General features: G+C 37.8%; 1 protein-coding gene and 1 pseudogene across 6 annotated transcripts in view; both read right to left on the reverse strand.

The window, feature by feature from the left end:
• Positions 1-16,553, reverse strand: part of INPP4A (inositol polyphosphate-4-phosphatase type I A) — a 202,446-nt gene that overhangs the window by 59,470 nt on the left and 126,423 nt on the right. For all 6 annotated transcript variants that reach the window (XM_072614604.1, XM_072614602.1, XM_072614603.1 and 3 more), the window contains 6 exons: positions 13,201-13,319; positions 11,620-11,736; positions 10,539-10,618; positions 9,231-9,342; positions 7,248-7,338; positions 6,528-6,675 (listed from right to left, as the gene is read on the reverse strand). In XM_072614604.1, the coding sequence (XP_072470705.1) occupies positions 6,528-6,675; positions 7,248-7,338; positions 9,231-9,342; positions 10,539-10,618; positions 11,620-11,736; positions 13,201-13,319 (667 nt within the window). The remainder of the gene's footprint in view (positions 1-6,527; positions 6,676-7,247; positions 7,339-9,230; positions 9,343-10,538; positions 10,619-11,619; positions 11,737-13,200; positions 13,320-16,553) is intronic.
• Positions 2,477-3,489, reverse strand: LOC140506928 (small ribosomal subunit protein eS4-like; annotated as a pseudogene).

Raw genomic sequence — 16,553 nt, forward strand, 5'->3', positions numbered from 1 at the left:
CCTAATTACCTCTCATCTGGATGATCACCGTAGTTGTCTTGGTCATCTCACCTCATGCCTCTCACACTCCAATTCATCTTGTATAACTGCTTTTGCTAAAGCACAGGTTTGATTAAATAAACCCTCCTACTCAGTAAGTTCCAGTATCCATTATCTCTAGAACTAAACAAAAATTCACTTAAGTATCTTTATAACTTGGCCCTTTCCCATCTTTTCTACATATTACGTCCCTCCACACACACTAGTCTTCCTCCTGTGTTGCTAAAATGGCATTCCATCTCCCATCTCAATCACTTTGCACTGGCTGATCCCATGTCTAGATTTCACTCCTCTTGAAATCCCTGGTTTCCTTCAAGATTCAGTTCAAGCACCATCTTCTTCAGGACAGTTTTCATGATTCACCCAACAGAAATTGTCTTCCCACCCTAACTACCTCCTATCCTAGTTTTCATTTTGTATATATTAAGTGTAGCCATACCTACATGCATGTTGTCTCTCAACTAGAATGTGAATTCCTTGAGAGCAGGAATTGTTTATTCAATTTTGTCTTTGTATACCACCCCCCTCCATTTACCTACAATTTCTTTTTGTCTTCTGGTTTCATTTATAGCAAGAATATCAAGATTGATAATGATTCATTTCCTTTAATTGTATGTACACCTGGTCCCTGGACAAGGATCTCACATTTAAAGTAGCAAGTAACTATTTCTTAAATGGAAGTCTTAGTGATTCTTTAAAAAAAAAAAAAAATTCATGTTACTTTCCAGTGACTCCACCTCCTCACCCTCCCAAAACACCTTTCGCTTATGACAAAGAAACATACTTTAGGTCAAACAAATAAATACACTGTCCATGTCTAACAACATAAACTATATTCTGAGAACCAAGTATGATTCAAAGTCACAAAGTTACTCTGAAATCACTGCACTGGTCAGAGTTTCAAAGTCTTTCAATATCATTTTCTTTTACACCTCTGTGGTCATTGTGTAAATTGGTCTCCTAGTTCTGTCTACTTTCCCATGCATCAATTCATGCATGTCTTTTAATCAAAGTTCAAGAGAAGGTTATACAACCATGGAGGAAGGAGTTGGGGAGCGGGCTGTATGAAGCTCATGTTCCTCTGAAATGGAATAAGGAAGGTACACACAGGTACACACACATGCACACACACACAGAGTTAGATTAAACTCAACTAGGGAATCAGGAGAAGACTAGGAAAATGAAATGAGAAATGAGAAATGAAGAGTATGGGTAGATTCAGGGAGGGATGGGCAATGAGCAAAGTCAATTTCATCTTTGTAGTGTTGAATGTGACAGGTATGTGGGGGGTAATAAATATAAGGAACGTGGAAGTATAAAGTGGAAGCAAAGGTTTCTAAGAACCTATAATTGGGGACTGAGTCAATGAAACAGAAGCGGAGAAGTGGAATAGGAGGACTGCATAAAACTGATGCTGCCTATGTGCTCTCAAAAACCTCTTCTTGATTAGAAAGAAAGGAATGGAAGGCAAAGATGAGGAAAGGTTTGATAAAAAAATAAGGAGGGAAACAAATAACAATCTTAACTGTGGCCACAGAAGACAGCAAAATGGGTTTGAATACAGAACAGAATAACATGTGAGGTTCACAAGAAATGCACTTGAAATAGAAACATTCACAAATAATCAAAAAAGAGGGATGGCACAAAATCCATCATACTTCAGGTGAACTCAAAAAAGGAGGGGTAGGAATCATAGCTAGATCTGCTTAGGAGATTAAAAGATATACATGGGGAAATGACATTATGTTTAATGGCACCAAAGATAACATATTAATATACTTAATATATACACACTGAATAGCATATCATCTAAATATTTAAAGGAAAAACTGATTTGCAGAAAGCAAAAGACAGCAAAATGCTACTTTTGGAAATCTCAAGGTACTTTTCTCAGTTTGAGGCAACTCTAACCAAAACATGTCTTCCCAAGTTTCACTTAAATTCTTCATTTTCACCATGGTAGAATAATATCCTATTATATTCTTATACTCACCATTTATTCAATTATTTCTCATCTGATGTATACATTCTGTTTCTAGTACTTTGCTACCACAAAAAGTATTGCTACAAATATTTCCATATACACATGACCTTTCCCTCTGCGATTAAAATAGATTTACAGCTAGAAGGGAAGTTGCCAATTCTATTTTTAAGGTGTTATCATTTTCAGTATTTTTAGTGCCTCTTTTACCAAGTTGTTAATTCTTTTTTTTTTCTTGAACTTTTATTGATATCTTTTGCTTTTTCACATCAGTCATTTTGGGATATGCCCCCTCCCCATCCTCCAATCAGTGAGCCATCCTATTTAACAAAGAAAAATAGTTAAGCAATTCATACCCACAGTACCCTAATTCAAGGAAACAAGAGAAAGGCATTTATGGCTTGCTCAATTTCACTTGATAAGACTGAGTTTTTTATTTCATGTATTTTATATTTTTGTAGGGTAATCACAATTTTTTGTTAAAAACTGTTAACATCTCAATTTGATTGAAACCCTACAAATTCTTATCTGCAATCATTTAGCCTGCTTAGCTGCCAATCTCTTGTCTCTTTCTTCAGCAACTGTAAAGCAGATGTTCTTTCATCAGGGAAGAGAGATCCAAGGCTTATTACCTTTACCAATAACAAAAATGTCTGAGAGCCTAGTGGCAAAATTATTGCCACTGGCATCTTTTACGTGGACAACATCAAAAGAGCCAGGATGCTTCTCCCTGTCTGTGATCACGCCAATTAGACTCAAATTAGCTCCCCCAGTCACTACACGTGGCTTACCAGTATCAAACTTGATGAAATCAATGATCTTGCCAGCTTCTAAATCAATCAAAACTGTATCATTCACTTTGATGAGAGGATCTGGGTAAAGGATAGTAGGGGCATCATGGGTCACCAGATGGGGAATACCTTTGGTACCCACAAAGATTTTTCTCACTTTGCACAATTTATATTTAGCCTCCTCAGCTAAATAGTAAAAATAAATGAAAAGCAAAGCACCCTTTTGGAAACGTTGACCCATTTTTTCAATGCTAATGCTATCCATTAAAGTCATCAGGGTATGTCATATCAGCGTGGACCTTGCCACCAATCTTGATGAATCACTGCAGGCAGATCTTCTTTACTTCACTTCCAGTCAGGGCACACTTGAGTCTGTTTCTCAGGAAGATGATGAGCGGCAGACATTCCCTCAGCTTGTGGGGACCTGTGGATGGTCTTGGACCAAAAACTCCTGTTAATTTATCTAGCATCCAATGCTTTGGAGCTGCTACATGCTTGAGATGCTTTTTGGGACATAAGCCATGGTTACACTGCACCCAAGATAAAGCGGGAAATTTACCCAGCTGTAGGGTCAGAGGCTCCATCTACTTATAAGCTGGGTGTGTTTGGCCAAATCACTTTACCTTTTCGGAGCTCAGCATCTTTACCAGCAGCACGACTAGGTGGTCCCAAGGCTGAGCAGCAAGAGCTAATTCTCTTTTCATTATTTTCTTGCATTACTCATTTCTTTTCCAAATATTTCTTCCATCACTCATCTCTTTCTTTAACTCTTAGAGCAATATTTCTTGGCTTGGGTCCAATGACCATTTTTCTTTGAGGCTTTGGTTATAGCTGTTTTCACACTATTTTCTTCTGAGTTTATATCTTGTTGTCCCTGCCACTGTAGTAGCTTTTCATGGTCAAGTTCTTTTTTTTTCTTACTTATTCATTTTTGAATTTCTATTTCTTGACTTTGAACTTTATGTTAAAGTTGGGCTCTGCTTACTCTGGGGGTGGGGAGGCACTGTCTCAAGCTTTAAACTTTTTTGTGTTACTGTTTTCAGAGCTAGTTCTGTGAGTGTGCAAATTTTCTGTGCTTCCAACCTATTGTGTTCCAGGAAGAGGTGTGATCTGGGGTCTCCTGGTTGGTGTTCTGGTATTTTCCTAGGAAGGGTTCCTGGTTCCTTGGAGCAAAGCACCCTTGGGCCTTTGCAGCCACAAGTGCTAACATTCCTCTCTGCCTTGGAACTGTGACCAGGGGTCTCTTGCTCCCTTGTGTCCAACCACAAGTGCTCCTTTCTGCTTGGGAACTCTAACCCATACTGAAGATGGTAACAGTACCAGAAAATGGTCCACTGTAATTTTTGCTGACTACTTGTCCAATCCTCTTACTATTTATGGGCTAAGAGCTCCTGAAGTTGCTGCAGTTATAGTGGCTGCCTCCAAAGCCCATTGCTGGTGCTGCTTCCACCAAGTGCAAACCTATCCAGCCCTGATTTCAATGTCACAGACCCCCTCCTGTCGACCTCCTAAGCTATGTCAGTACTGGAAAAATGTCTCACTCTGACCTCTTGCTGGCTCTGCCCCTCCAAAATTTGATTAGAGGTGTTTTTTTTAAGCATTTGAAAGAGTTCAGCTGAGTTGCTGCCTCTAAACTGCCACCTTCACAAAATTAACTTTTGAAACACTGAACTAAGGTATTCCAAGTCTCAAGTTCTAATTGGCAGCACAGACTCAAAAGAGAAACAATACTTTAAATTAAATAATAAAATCCTATCTCTGGCTTCTTGGGTTTGCTTATTTATTCCATGATACAAAAACATGTTAGCCAAATAATGGTTCTGTTCATGAATTTGAAAATAAAAATTACAGGACCATAGATTTAGAGTCATTAGACACACTGGAGGCCATCTGATCCAACCCCTTCATTTTACGGATAAAGAAACTGACCTAGAGATTAACTGATCTGTTTTAACAAAGGATGGAATTTGAATCAAGGTCTTTTAACTCCAATGCCAGCACACCTTCTACTGTTAACACACTACCTCTAAAATTTCTGAGTTTTACCATTTTAGAAAACACAGCTTACTTCCTAAAGGGCTTGGCCCTCTATCTGATCATTCCTACAGCTTTCATCAAAGCCATAATTCAAATTCCCTTAAAAAATAAGTTAACAGTATTATAAAAAGGTGTTTTTTTCAAAAAGAACGCTATGGACCTATGAGACAGTGTGACCTCAGCTTTCCACTTATTGATTATTTTTGAGAATTCATATCTTACCACTCAGGTCCAAACTACACACTAATCAATAGGAAGAGAGCCCACACTAAGATTTATTTCTTTCCTTGTAGAGCACTATAAACAACTAAGGGACAAGGGGCAGTCTCTCTAGCAACCCCTGGGAGGGCTTTGATTGTCCAAGGAAAAGAGAAAAAAGGCACATTCAGTAATAATTTTACAAATCAACATTACTCTAGGAAAGCTAATAAGGAGATCATAAGATTTGCCACCTGCTCTTATGTGGTAATATTATGATCAAAACTAATCAACTGAGGATGTGAACACTACATAGTAAAAATTAGAGCATTAGAGTTCCTATGGTTTTCTTTCTTCTTAATGGGAAAACTTTATACCCACTTCCAAATATCTGGACATGCCAAAAGAACAAGCCACTATGGCACTGTGGCCATAACTTTATCACATCTGTAAAAACTGTTAGGATTTTAAAACACTTTTGTATCTCTTATTTGATTATCACAACACTAAAGTGAAGGAAGTAGTACATGAACATTATTCCTGTTTTATCCCACAGGTATAATCATAATTATTCTTTTCAAAAACTCTCAGCTTTCCTACAACCTAAGGACGAAAGTTCAAATACTCTGTCTAGTACCCAAGGCTCTTCACTAACTTAATGCCACCCTCACCTTTCCAACCCTGTCTTTCATGCACTGTAATTGCTAGTTCAGGGGTTCTTAACTAAGAGTTCATGAACTTTATAGTTTTTAAATTTTTTATAAATATTTTTAAACAGGGTGCCCCAAAAGTCTTAGTGTCATTTTAAGTTTGGGGTTTTTTTTAGTAGGTTAACACTTCACTGGGACTTTTGAGATATCCTATATAGTTTTTCTTTTTTAATTCTATGTTTTATATTTTGCACATTTAAAAATATAATTCTGGGAATGGGCTCACAGTATTCACTAGAATGTAAATGTGTCCATGACATAAAAAAAGTGAAGAACCCCTGGATTAGTAACTCTAAGGTTTCTTCCAGCTCTCATATTCCATGTTACTATGACAACAACAGAAAACGTGAATAGATGATAAATGAAAGGCATGGATTTTTCTGTTGTCAACACTCACAAAAATATTTTATCCAAGGTGAAAAGTTAAGGAGTCATCACAGAATGGCTGACAATCAACTGTTCTCTATCTCAAACCAGGATTAGATGAGGAGAAATATTTAAATGGCAAATGAGAAATTCTGGCAAATTACAAGAAAGAATTTTTAGAACAAATGGCTACTAGACAATAGAAAGCATTCCTGGCAAGGTCATAAAATCTCCCTTGAAGGTCTTTTTAAAAGATGGCACCATTTTTCATTCATTTGTCTAATAGAGCTTTAAAATAAGGGGTAGATACCTGGGGAAGATAAATGACCTCTTGTCTTATGAGATGCTATGTGTCGCTGGTCTAATCCATTTCTTTTAATAGCAAAACAAGCAAACTTGTCTTACCTTGCTGCATCTTCTTCTAGAAGGAGTTTGACAAACTGTCTAGGAACATGTAAAGAGAGGACACTTTCAGCCATCTGTTCCAAGATTCTAAGGTGATTCCCCTCGGTTGTAGGGAAACGGTACATTCTACAGATGGCACCACCAAACACTGAAATGCAAAGGACACGGCTCTTGAGTTAAGAGAAGGAAGGGTAATCTCTCTAGTTTTCCTTCCTTCTATTTCAGCCAGATTCAGCATTGGTTCCCGGACAAACCTCTAACTACATACATACACACACACACACACACACCCCCATGTGTGCACGCACAATCACTCAAGTGAATGACAACGTTTCTAAGGGAAAAAATGACAAAAGGCCTGATTACAAACACACTTTTCCACATGCTGCATCTAATTGTCTCACTGAAAAGCACACTGACTCTATGTCTAAACTAACTGAAATAGTTGTGGGGATAAAAGAGGAAGAAGAAGCAATGTTGTTGCTAACTACCAAAAGTAAAACATGAAGGCATGAAATCAAAGAGAAGCAAATAACTGGCAACTTGTCTCCTGCTCACTGTGTGACTAATGCATTGAACATCTGGCAGAAGCAGTTATGTTTACCAAGGAGACAAGCTACTGTAATAACCCTAAGTGAACACTTATTTTCTCTCTAGTTCTATGTTCATACGCTCAGGCTTCTAAGCAAGACATCTCTATCAATTCAGAGTACTACTTACCTGATTTCAGTAAAGAATCTTTCCGCAAGGAAGCATATTTGGATCGGATTCCTAATGACTCTGTCAAGCTTTCATCCACTGGCAGAACAGTCTAAACAATAAATGTGGAAAATACCAAAGAGGTTGTGAAATCCAGCAGCAACTCACTGCCACCTAATGAATGAAATCGTGGCCCAGAAACCCTGCATAAATACTGAGTATCTCTCTTGAAATTAATGCTCCGTCTGTACATTTATGGAGTCACAAGGTAAATTAATTCACCATTTAGAACATTTAGAGTATGGTTTGCTTTGTCAAAGTCATTTTACATACAACTTTTCTAGACTATACAATCTCTCAAGCTCTCAGTTTCCTTATCTGTAATATGAGGGGGCTGGAGACTAGATGGGTGAAGCTTGGGAATATATCTTTACACAGGTAAAAGAATCTAATGCCAGAGAAAACTGAACACTTTTTTTCAACAAAAATGGGCTTACACCTTACAATCCAATATTACTATATGAACTATTCATTAATGTTGATTGAGATTAAGTAACCACATAATTAAAGGTTCCTTATTAGAGCTTTCCATTTCAAGTCATGACCTGACATGTTATTATAGCATTTGGAACACAAACATGAGGAACACATAGTTAGAAAATCAACTCAGATCAAAGACTATGTACATTAACAATCTCTGGATAAGTCTCTTTATAATAGTCAAGGGCTGAAGCAATCTTGGGATTAAGAGATGAATTTAATTTCTCTTTGGATTCAATCCCTGTTCTTCTACTTACTAGCTATGTGACTCTGGGCACATTGCTATATCTCTGAAGACCTCAGTTTTTTCATTTGTAAAATGAGAGTTTTGACTAGATGACTTCTAAATCTTTTCCAAGTCTAACCTATGATTCTATGATCTCTGAGGTCTATGACCATATGGGAACCACAGAAAATTGCCTACAAAAACTACCTTCTCATATTTTGATCCAGGATTTCCTTTATGCATACATAGACCATGCTCATAAACATTTTGTAGAGAGGAGAAAACAAGTGGGTCAGTAGTTACTGATGTTTTCTTGCATGCCTTATTTTGGTAAAACATTTTCTGTGATATTATCCCTTCCAATGGAGTCTTCATGTCTTTGAGGTATTGCAAAAAATTGTTTTCCAAGTGCCTTTAAAATGGTGTTATCTCCAGTAAATATTTCTTCAGTTCATGTTTGCTCAGACCCAGAAACTTCTGAGTTTTGACCTTCTAAGTGCCACAGTGACTTCTTCGTATAGTACATCAGGGACTGAGATGAAAGGATTCAAATATATAGGTCCCATTGCCAGAGTCAATAAGCATGGATTTTAGAAACACTGGTGAATCTGTTCTATTTTTCATTTGTTATCTCCTCATAAGTTTTATCCATAAATGCTTTGAAAAAGGTCTGGCTCAGATAGATCTCATGCCAACCTCTCTGCAGGCTTATTTTATCAACTGCTTTCCAAGCAAAAACTTCTTATGATATTCTATCAGTCACCTAAGGGCCTCCCTTTAATTTTTGCAGACTTGCAATACTTAGCACAGTGCCTGGCAGACAGCTGGCCCTCAATAAATATTCATATATTTAATTCCAGGAGGAGATGCAGGCACCTGTAACTAGTTATCTCAATTTGTACAGAAACTCTCCATGCTACACATACATCACTGGTGATGGCTCATTCTTTAGTACACCCTTAACTGAAAGCTTCAGTGTTTAAGAAGCAAGGTCAAGGTGAACAAAATAGAATCCCCCAAACAGCATGACATAAATACTAATTTGTAGGTCCAATTGTCGTAATCTGAAAACTGTCTTAGGTCTCCAGAGAAAATATAGGTCGTTTAGGGGTTCCCAATGACATAAAGCTAACAATCAATGAAAATTACTCTAACAAAGATTCAGACGACAAAGGCTATTTGTCCTATGCTTTTCTTCCAATTCCTAATTTGGTAGCTCAAAGAAGGTACATACTCACCCTCCCATTAACTGTATCAGGTGACCTCGTTACAGGGGGTCGCTGGTCTGATTTCTCTTCCATTTGCCATCCTATTACAGTAATGTTACCTACACGATCATTTTCAGCAGATCTGTGACAAACAACGTGAGAAAATGTGAGTTTGCTTCCTATTTTGTTATGTATGTCATGCCAGGCAGGTATGCTATACATGAGAAGTTCAAATATTCTGATGACTGGCTAAAAGTCATAGATTCACATCTATGGACCCTGGAGTATTCCCAGGAATATCAGGGAATGATCAAAACTTGGGACTTGCAGGACCTGAATAATTGCTTTAGTCTACAGGTGCTGTGAGGGGTCTCTCCACTCTGATATTAGGCTTGAGGATTAAGAGTCTGCTGGGAAATGAGTCTATCCTTAACCCCCTTTTTGTTCCCCCTTTCCTATCTCTTCAACGTTCCTTCCCTCCCCAAACCCCAACTCGAATTAGCTCTACGAAACAAGTGAAACAGAGTCTAGTCTAAACTAGTACCCTTTAAGAATTCTCTTTGACAATAAATTATAATGAACTCAGGAAGAATTTTGAGGGATGACTTGACTCCTAGCATCCATCTCATTCTTTACCCAAATACTCAAAGAAGCTCTAAGGACAGAACTTGGAAGCCACTTCACAATACTAGCTTAGAAACTGGGAATACCACTGCTTCACAATGCAGTCTGTTAAGATGACACACCTCCTAAGGGAGAAATTTAAAATACTGAAGGAAACTTGGTGCATTGATGACGTCCCACCTTTTCTACTGCAGATACAATAAGATGTTGGAACAAAAGCAAAATCTGGCATTCCATGCCAGGTACCAAGGATGAAAACACTATATTTTTCTCTGTTGCCAAGTTCCAGTATGAATCCATTAGGATTTGACCTTATAAAAGAGCAGTCATAGATCTGGTTCTACTTGTGATGGGAAATGGGAAACTTTTGAGAAGCATGTTAACACTTTTAAGTTACAAGGCTCATTCTCAAATAATGCCTTTTCTAAGGATATGACATGGTAATTGCCCCAATGGCTCCAAGAAAGTGAACTGATTCCCATTTAGACAGCTCCACTAATAGAATGCTTCTGAGTTAGGCCTCTGTAAGGTAGACAATTGCCTTTAATGTATCTATGGTATCTTGTTTCCATAGAGGATCTAAATGTCCTCTTGTTCTACATGTCCTACCCTAACCAGAAACTAACTCTAATCAGAAGCAATTTTGAGACCACTAGAGGAAAATGAAATAGAATTCTGTTTCTTCTTTCAAAGAGAACAATGCTAAATACCAACCTTAGTGTTAAATGCAACCTATGATATTTCTCCTGGAGCAGATCTTTGACTATGAACGTCCCAGAACCCAGTAAATACATCTGAGTAGGGGAGAAAGAGACACATGGTTAGTGTACAAGTTTTTCTTATATTCTAATTATAAGACATGCAGAAGAATTTGGTCAAACACAGAAAGATCTACTGTCCACCAAAAGTACTTTTAATGGTATCAAAAAATTAGGGAAAAGTGGGTGCCCAATGATTGGGGAATGGTTGAATAAATAGTGTTGCATGAATGTAATGGAATATTATTGCACAATAAAAAAGGACAACTTTGAATATCTCACAGAAATGGAGATTTATGTGAACTGTTACAGAGTGAAATAACCAGAATACTATGCGTATAATGGCCACAACAATATAAATGAAAAGAACGCGAAAGGAAAGTTGTGCTCTAAATAAGACATGTAACATGGTGCACTAGAAAGAATTTCGACTCAGCAGCTCTAGGTTCAAGTCTCAGTTCTGCCACTTACTATTTATATTAATTTACAACTGTCTGAGATCTTAATGTCTTCCTCTGTAAAGCAAGGAGGCTGGAATACATGATGTCCAAGGTTCCTCCTAGTTCTGAATTGATGATCTAATTGTCATAATCAGAGCAGACAGTAAAATGCGATGCATTTCTTTTGACAGAGAAGCAGATGACTCTGGAGACCATAACATTACATACATTTTCAGACAAAGTCACTCTATCAGTTCTTTTTGTTCATTTTTCTTTGTTATGAGGGCTACTGTAAGGCTGGCAGGGATGGAGGAGGAATGATGGTGCAGACATATCAAGAAATGATTGTGATAAATAGCTTTATTGAAATCTTTTACTTTTTATGTAAGTCCAACAGGACTCCTATAACACGTATCATGAGGAGCACAGAGGGAAGATGAGGAAAGAAACTGCAATGATTCCTTTGAAATGTTTTGCTTTGTTTTCTAAGGATAACCTGTGTCTCAAAACTGAAGCAAAATACCAGTATCTCACTTAAGTCATCATGTGACTGAAAAGGAACATGACTCTATAAAGTCTACAAAAAGTTTACTTAACTGTTCCCTGAGATCTATCTTTGACATCATAAACAGACAGCTTGATTTGCGTCATCTGATTGATAAGGGAGTCTTGAAAGAAGGCGATACTGCTTAGAAATATAGGATTGTTAGTTCCCTGAAACAAAAAAGATAATGTTATTCCATGAAAGAATAGACACATTTAAAAAAAAAAATACAGAATGAAATTCTTAGGTTGAGGAAAAGAAAATGTTCTTAGTAGTTGTGATTATAACAAACTAACATTTATATGCAAAGAGATACCTCCAGTGACCCTTACACATTCAAATTCCTTAAACCGTTACTATTGTACAAGATATTTCTAACACTATAAACAAGGTCATGAAGAGTTTTCTTTCCATTATAAAACTTTTCAACCCAACAAGAAGGTTATTTTTGGTAAGGTTATATAAAGAGGATGAATGTCCAATCTTACAAATGTAAATATCTGTTCTTTTTCATGTAACTAAAACTAATTCATAGGTTTAAAGTCTTTTACAATAAAAACAGGCCAGACAAGGAAGGAAACTGACTGCTAAGGATGTTTACAATTCCTAGAAAAGTGTGGTGAATTTAGCTAACGCGAAGTCCTAACTCTTCTGTACCTGTTTTTAGAATATTATTAGAATCTATATCACCCTCTTCTTCACAATTTGGAAAAGAAAAAAAAAATCCTACAATCTTTTTCTTTTCTGGAAATTCAGGGTAACTGGAATTTAGCTTGGGAAATAAAATTTCAGAAACAGTCAAAAGTCCAGGTTTGCTTTGGAAATATGCTTCCAAACGACTTCTGGAAGGCAATGAGTATCTGGCTAAAGTCTGAGTTTGTGGAGGACAGAGAAAAGAAATGAAGGTTACTTTGGAAATGGCTGCTAGGAGACATCGCTAATGCCAACAACTCTGCAAAAGAGCTAGCTACCTACATGGCTTTGGGCATTCAAAATGTCCTTATTAAAAAGAGCAAAAAACCCCCAAAACTCTTAAGTTTCAAGACCCAGCAATTCCTAACCTCTGCTGCACAGCACACCTGTCATGTGTCCATCTATTGCCAGAGATACAAAATTTGCAACACCCTGTTCCTCAAAATAAATGAATTTAATTCACTTTGACTTAAATGTGTACCACATTATCACTTAATAAGAACCTGTGGAATTTAAAAAATAAATATCCTACAAAGAGAGGGTGCTGCAACAAGGTATTGGTTATCCCACTATAACTAGACTAATGAGCTTTGACTGATGAGCAGAGAAGCAAAACACTCTTCAGACATGATCATCAACTAGAAGGGACAAGGTGACTTATTCTTACAACTCAAAAAAGCTAACTGAACTTGCAGGACCACTATCTAAAGGGATAAGCCAATCAGTGGTAGTAAAACACATTTCAAAAACAGGCACCATGCAGACAAATGACTGTAATCAGAAAAGGCCAAAGTACAAGCAAAAATAATCACTGTTCAAAGAAACAATCACAGCTATGGATGCTCAATTTTTAAAAAATATACCTCACAGAGCAGCAGAAATACTGCAAATGGGGAATGTCTGGATTTTTCTCCTGTAAGAGGACATGGAGTTATACTCACCTCTATAATCTCTGTCTGTGCATGCTTTGTCCAGAATGCCTGAGGAGGTGTTGTAACGCTCACTGCTACAAAACTATTTGGTTTTCGATCTAGCGATGGAGTATGTAGCTCACTGCAAGCTTTGACAATGAAAATTTTAAAAATAATTAAGCTTTCAGAATCATGCTCTGGTTAATTCTTTGTTCTTAAAAAAAAACAAACAGAACAGACCAGGAAATGTTTCGCCAAGAAATCCCAGCACATGAATGACACAAAGAAAGATATTTTCATCTATATGGCTATTATCTTTCATACACAATCAAGAGGAAATAACCTTGTGGTCCCACCAGGGGCGGTGACAAACTTAAGCCAACTCATCTGTATCTGATCTCTTCATTCTGCTGGAGGGGAACAGCTGGATGAGGATAAAGGCATAAGCACAGAATCAGGCAACTGGACCATCTGGAGATGGGTCCCTGACTCTGGCCTCATTAGTACAATGTTCTAACACCACTAATCTCCTATAAACATGCAGAGTCTAAAGAATGGCTATAATGCCTCTGAAGCAGGCTACAATTTGTCTCATTTTCTATAATGATTTATTAACCATTTACAAAGTGAGTTCTTCACAACATCCCTGAGAGCTAGGCAGTGTGAGGATTATCATTCACGTTGCATTAGGGTTTGGAATTAGGAATTAGGGTTCGAAGGTACAATCTAGTCCAAGACTCTCATTTTATAAATGAGGAAACTGAGGACCGGAGAAATTAAGTTACTTGCCCAAGGTCAGAAGAGTAGTAAGCACAAGTCAGAAATCAAATTCAGGTTTTCTAAGACCTGTGTTCTTTCCATCATACCAAAAAAACCCTGAGGCTCAGAAGAGTTAAATGACTTTCCTATAGTCATACAGTTGTAATATATATATGCATCTACTTGTCTACTGACTGGCACCTGGGAAAGCCTAAGGGCAAGGATGTATCCAATTTTGACACTGGTCTCTAGAATTTGCTGATATGACATTTCAGATATCACAGCTAAAGTTGGGACTAAGCTGCTAGGTGGCACAGTGGGTACAGTGGTAGGCCTGTAGTCAGGAAGACTTATTTGAGTTAAAATCTGGCCTCAGATACTCACTAGCTACGTAACCCTGGGCAAGTCACTTAACCTTGTTTGCCTCAGTTTCCTCATCTATAAAATGGTCTGAAGGAGGAAATGGTTAATCACTCTAGTATCTTTGCCAAGAAAACCCTAAATGGGGTCATGAAGAGTCAGACACAACTGAAATAAGTGAACAACAAAAAGTTGGGGCTTAAGGGTAAAATATCATGTCTTTTTCCTATCGTTGTAATATTCTTACATTTTACTCCATCCCCTGCCCCCACACTCACATTCCACAGTTCATAGACACTTGGCCTCCTTACTGACTATATGCATTTTCTCTGGTTATTTCCTCTACCTAGAATTCTGTCCCTCCTTCCCTCTACCTCCTAGATTTCCTGGCTTCCTTTAAATCACAACTAAAATCCAGCTTTCTGCAAGAAGCCTTTATTAGCAACCTTTAATGCTAATGTCTTTCCTTGGAGATTATTTTTAATTAATCCTATGTGTCTATCTTACACATTGCTGTTCGCATGTTGTCTTCTCAGGCAGGAAGGAAAGAAAGAAGGAAGAATTTATTACAGCTGTGGGAGTAAAAGTCTGCCATTCATTACAACCACCACAAGCCAAAGATAAATAAATAAATAAGTCACCTCTCCTAGATGAAAAAAGCCTCAAGAGGCAGTGCTTTACTTTAGCTAAGACAAAGTAGGTCAGATAATTTTTCTACCAAACTTAGGAATATAAGTTACCAAATGCTTTGATCAACAAGATATCTGCAATTGGTATCAACATCAAAGAAGATGCTGGACTCTTAGAATAGCAACCTAGTTTCAATAGAATCGTGTATTATGTGAGAATCAATAAGTACTAAAGATATCTTAATGTTTCATCAACTTAAGCAACATAACAGCTTCCTAACTCCTCAAATGAGGTTGGGGGGGAACAGAGAACGAAGCACCAAGTCAAAACCTTATCTTAATGTCTTCTTAAACAGAAAATCTCCAAACGAATTACAAACAATAAGCAACTATAATTCTAATTAGAGGACAGCTACTATGGCCTAAAGGATAAAGATCAAATAGTGGAAAAGTTACAGGATTCGGTGTCAGAGAATCGAGGTTCAAATCCTTAAACTGCCACTTCTTAGCTGTGAGATCCTGGAAAAGCCACTTAACCTATCCTGGCCTCAATTCCTTAAATGTAAAATAGGAGGGTTGGACCAGGTAGCCCTTGAGCAATCTTCTGGATCCTTAGTCTGGTGTTTCATACTCTCCCACCTGAACCTTTATTGACCTATCTCCCCCAAATCATCTCCAGAGCAGGCTCTTGATAAAAGCTTTTGTTTTAACCTGCATCTTCCACTTCTCTCCTACATGAGTCTTTCGATCTAGTCAAACAGTTGTACGTGCCTTTCCGCGCATATCCCGCCCTCTTTACAGAGGGCCTTTGTAGATGCTGCTTCCTTCCCTTGAAATACCCTGCTTTATCCTCTCACTCACTCAATCTATCTATCTGTCTATCTATCTCTTATCTATCCTTCAGGAAGTCCTCTCAGAGCAGTCCAAGAACACACTAATCTCCCTGTTCCTTCTGACATTTCTTCTACCATTATATTATTGTTATTTATTTCTATATCTTACCTCCCCAACTAACCAGTAGTCAATCAGCAAGTACCCAGGCACCTAGTGTGTGTCAGGAAACGTGCCAAGCACTCAATCAATTCTTTTGGGGCCTGGATTCAGAAATTCTTGGAAATGTTCTCATATTTTCTGCATTAAATGTTCTTATCCTGTATGAGGATTTTATAATCTTATCTTGTGGATTCAGCTTAAAGTATGCTGCATCTAACCCATAAAGTCCTTCCTTCTGAAGTTCTAGAATTGGAGAAATTTTTAGAAAGCCACTATCTAGAAAGATAGAGCACTGAACCTGGAGTAAAAAAGACCTGAGTCCAACTCTAGCCTCAGACACTTACTTACTAGCTGCATGACCCTGGGGAAGTCACTTAACCTCTCTGCCTGTCTCAGTTTCCAGAGTTATTGTGAAGACCAAATGACATAACTGCAAAGCACTTAACAGTGCCTGGCACACTGTTACTGCTATAGAAATGCTAGGTATACATTTATACAGTTGCTTATGCTTCTCAAAGCACTTTATTATCTTACTTAATCCTCACAATAACCCCATGAGCCAGGTTACCACCACCCCCTATTACAGAGGAGGACGTTCATGTGGTTGAAGGCCACACCATTTGGCCAGAACAGTCTCAAACC

Source organism: Notamacropus eugenii, chromosome 5, assembly GCF_028372415.1.
Source record: "Notamacropus eugenii isolate mMacEug1 chromosome 5, mMacEug1.pri_v2, whole genome shotgun sequence".
In the NCBI taxonomy this organism is placed as follows: domain Eukaryota; kingdom Metazoa; phylum Chordata; class Mammalia; order Diprotodontia; family Macropodidae; genus Notamacropus; species Notamacropus eugenii.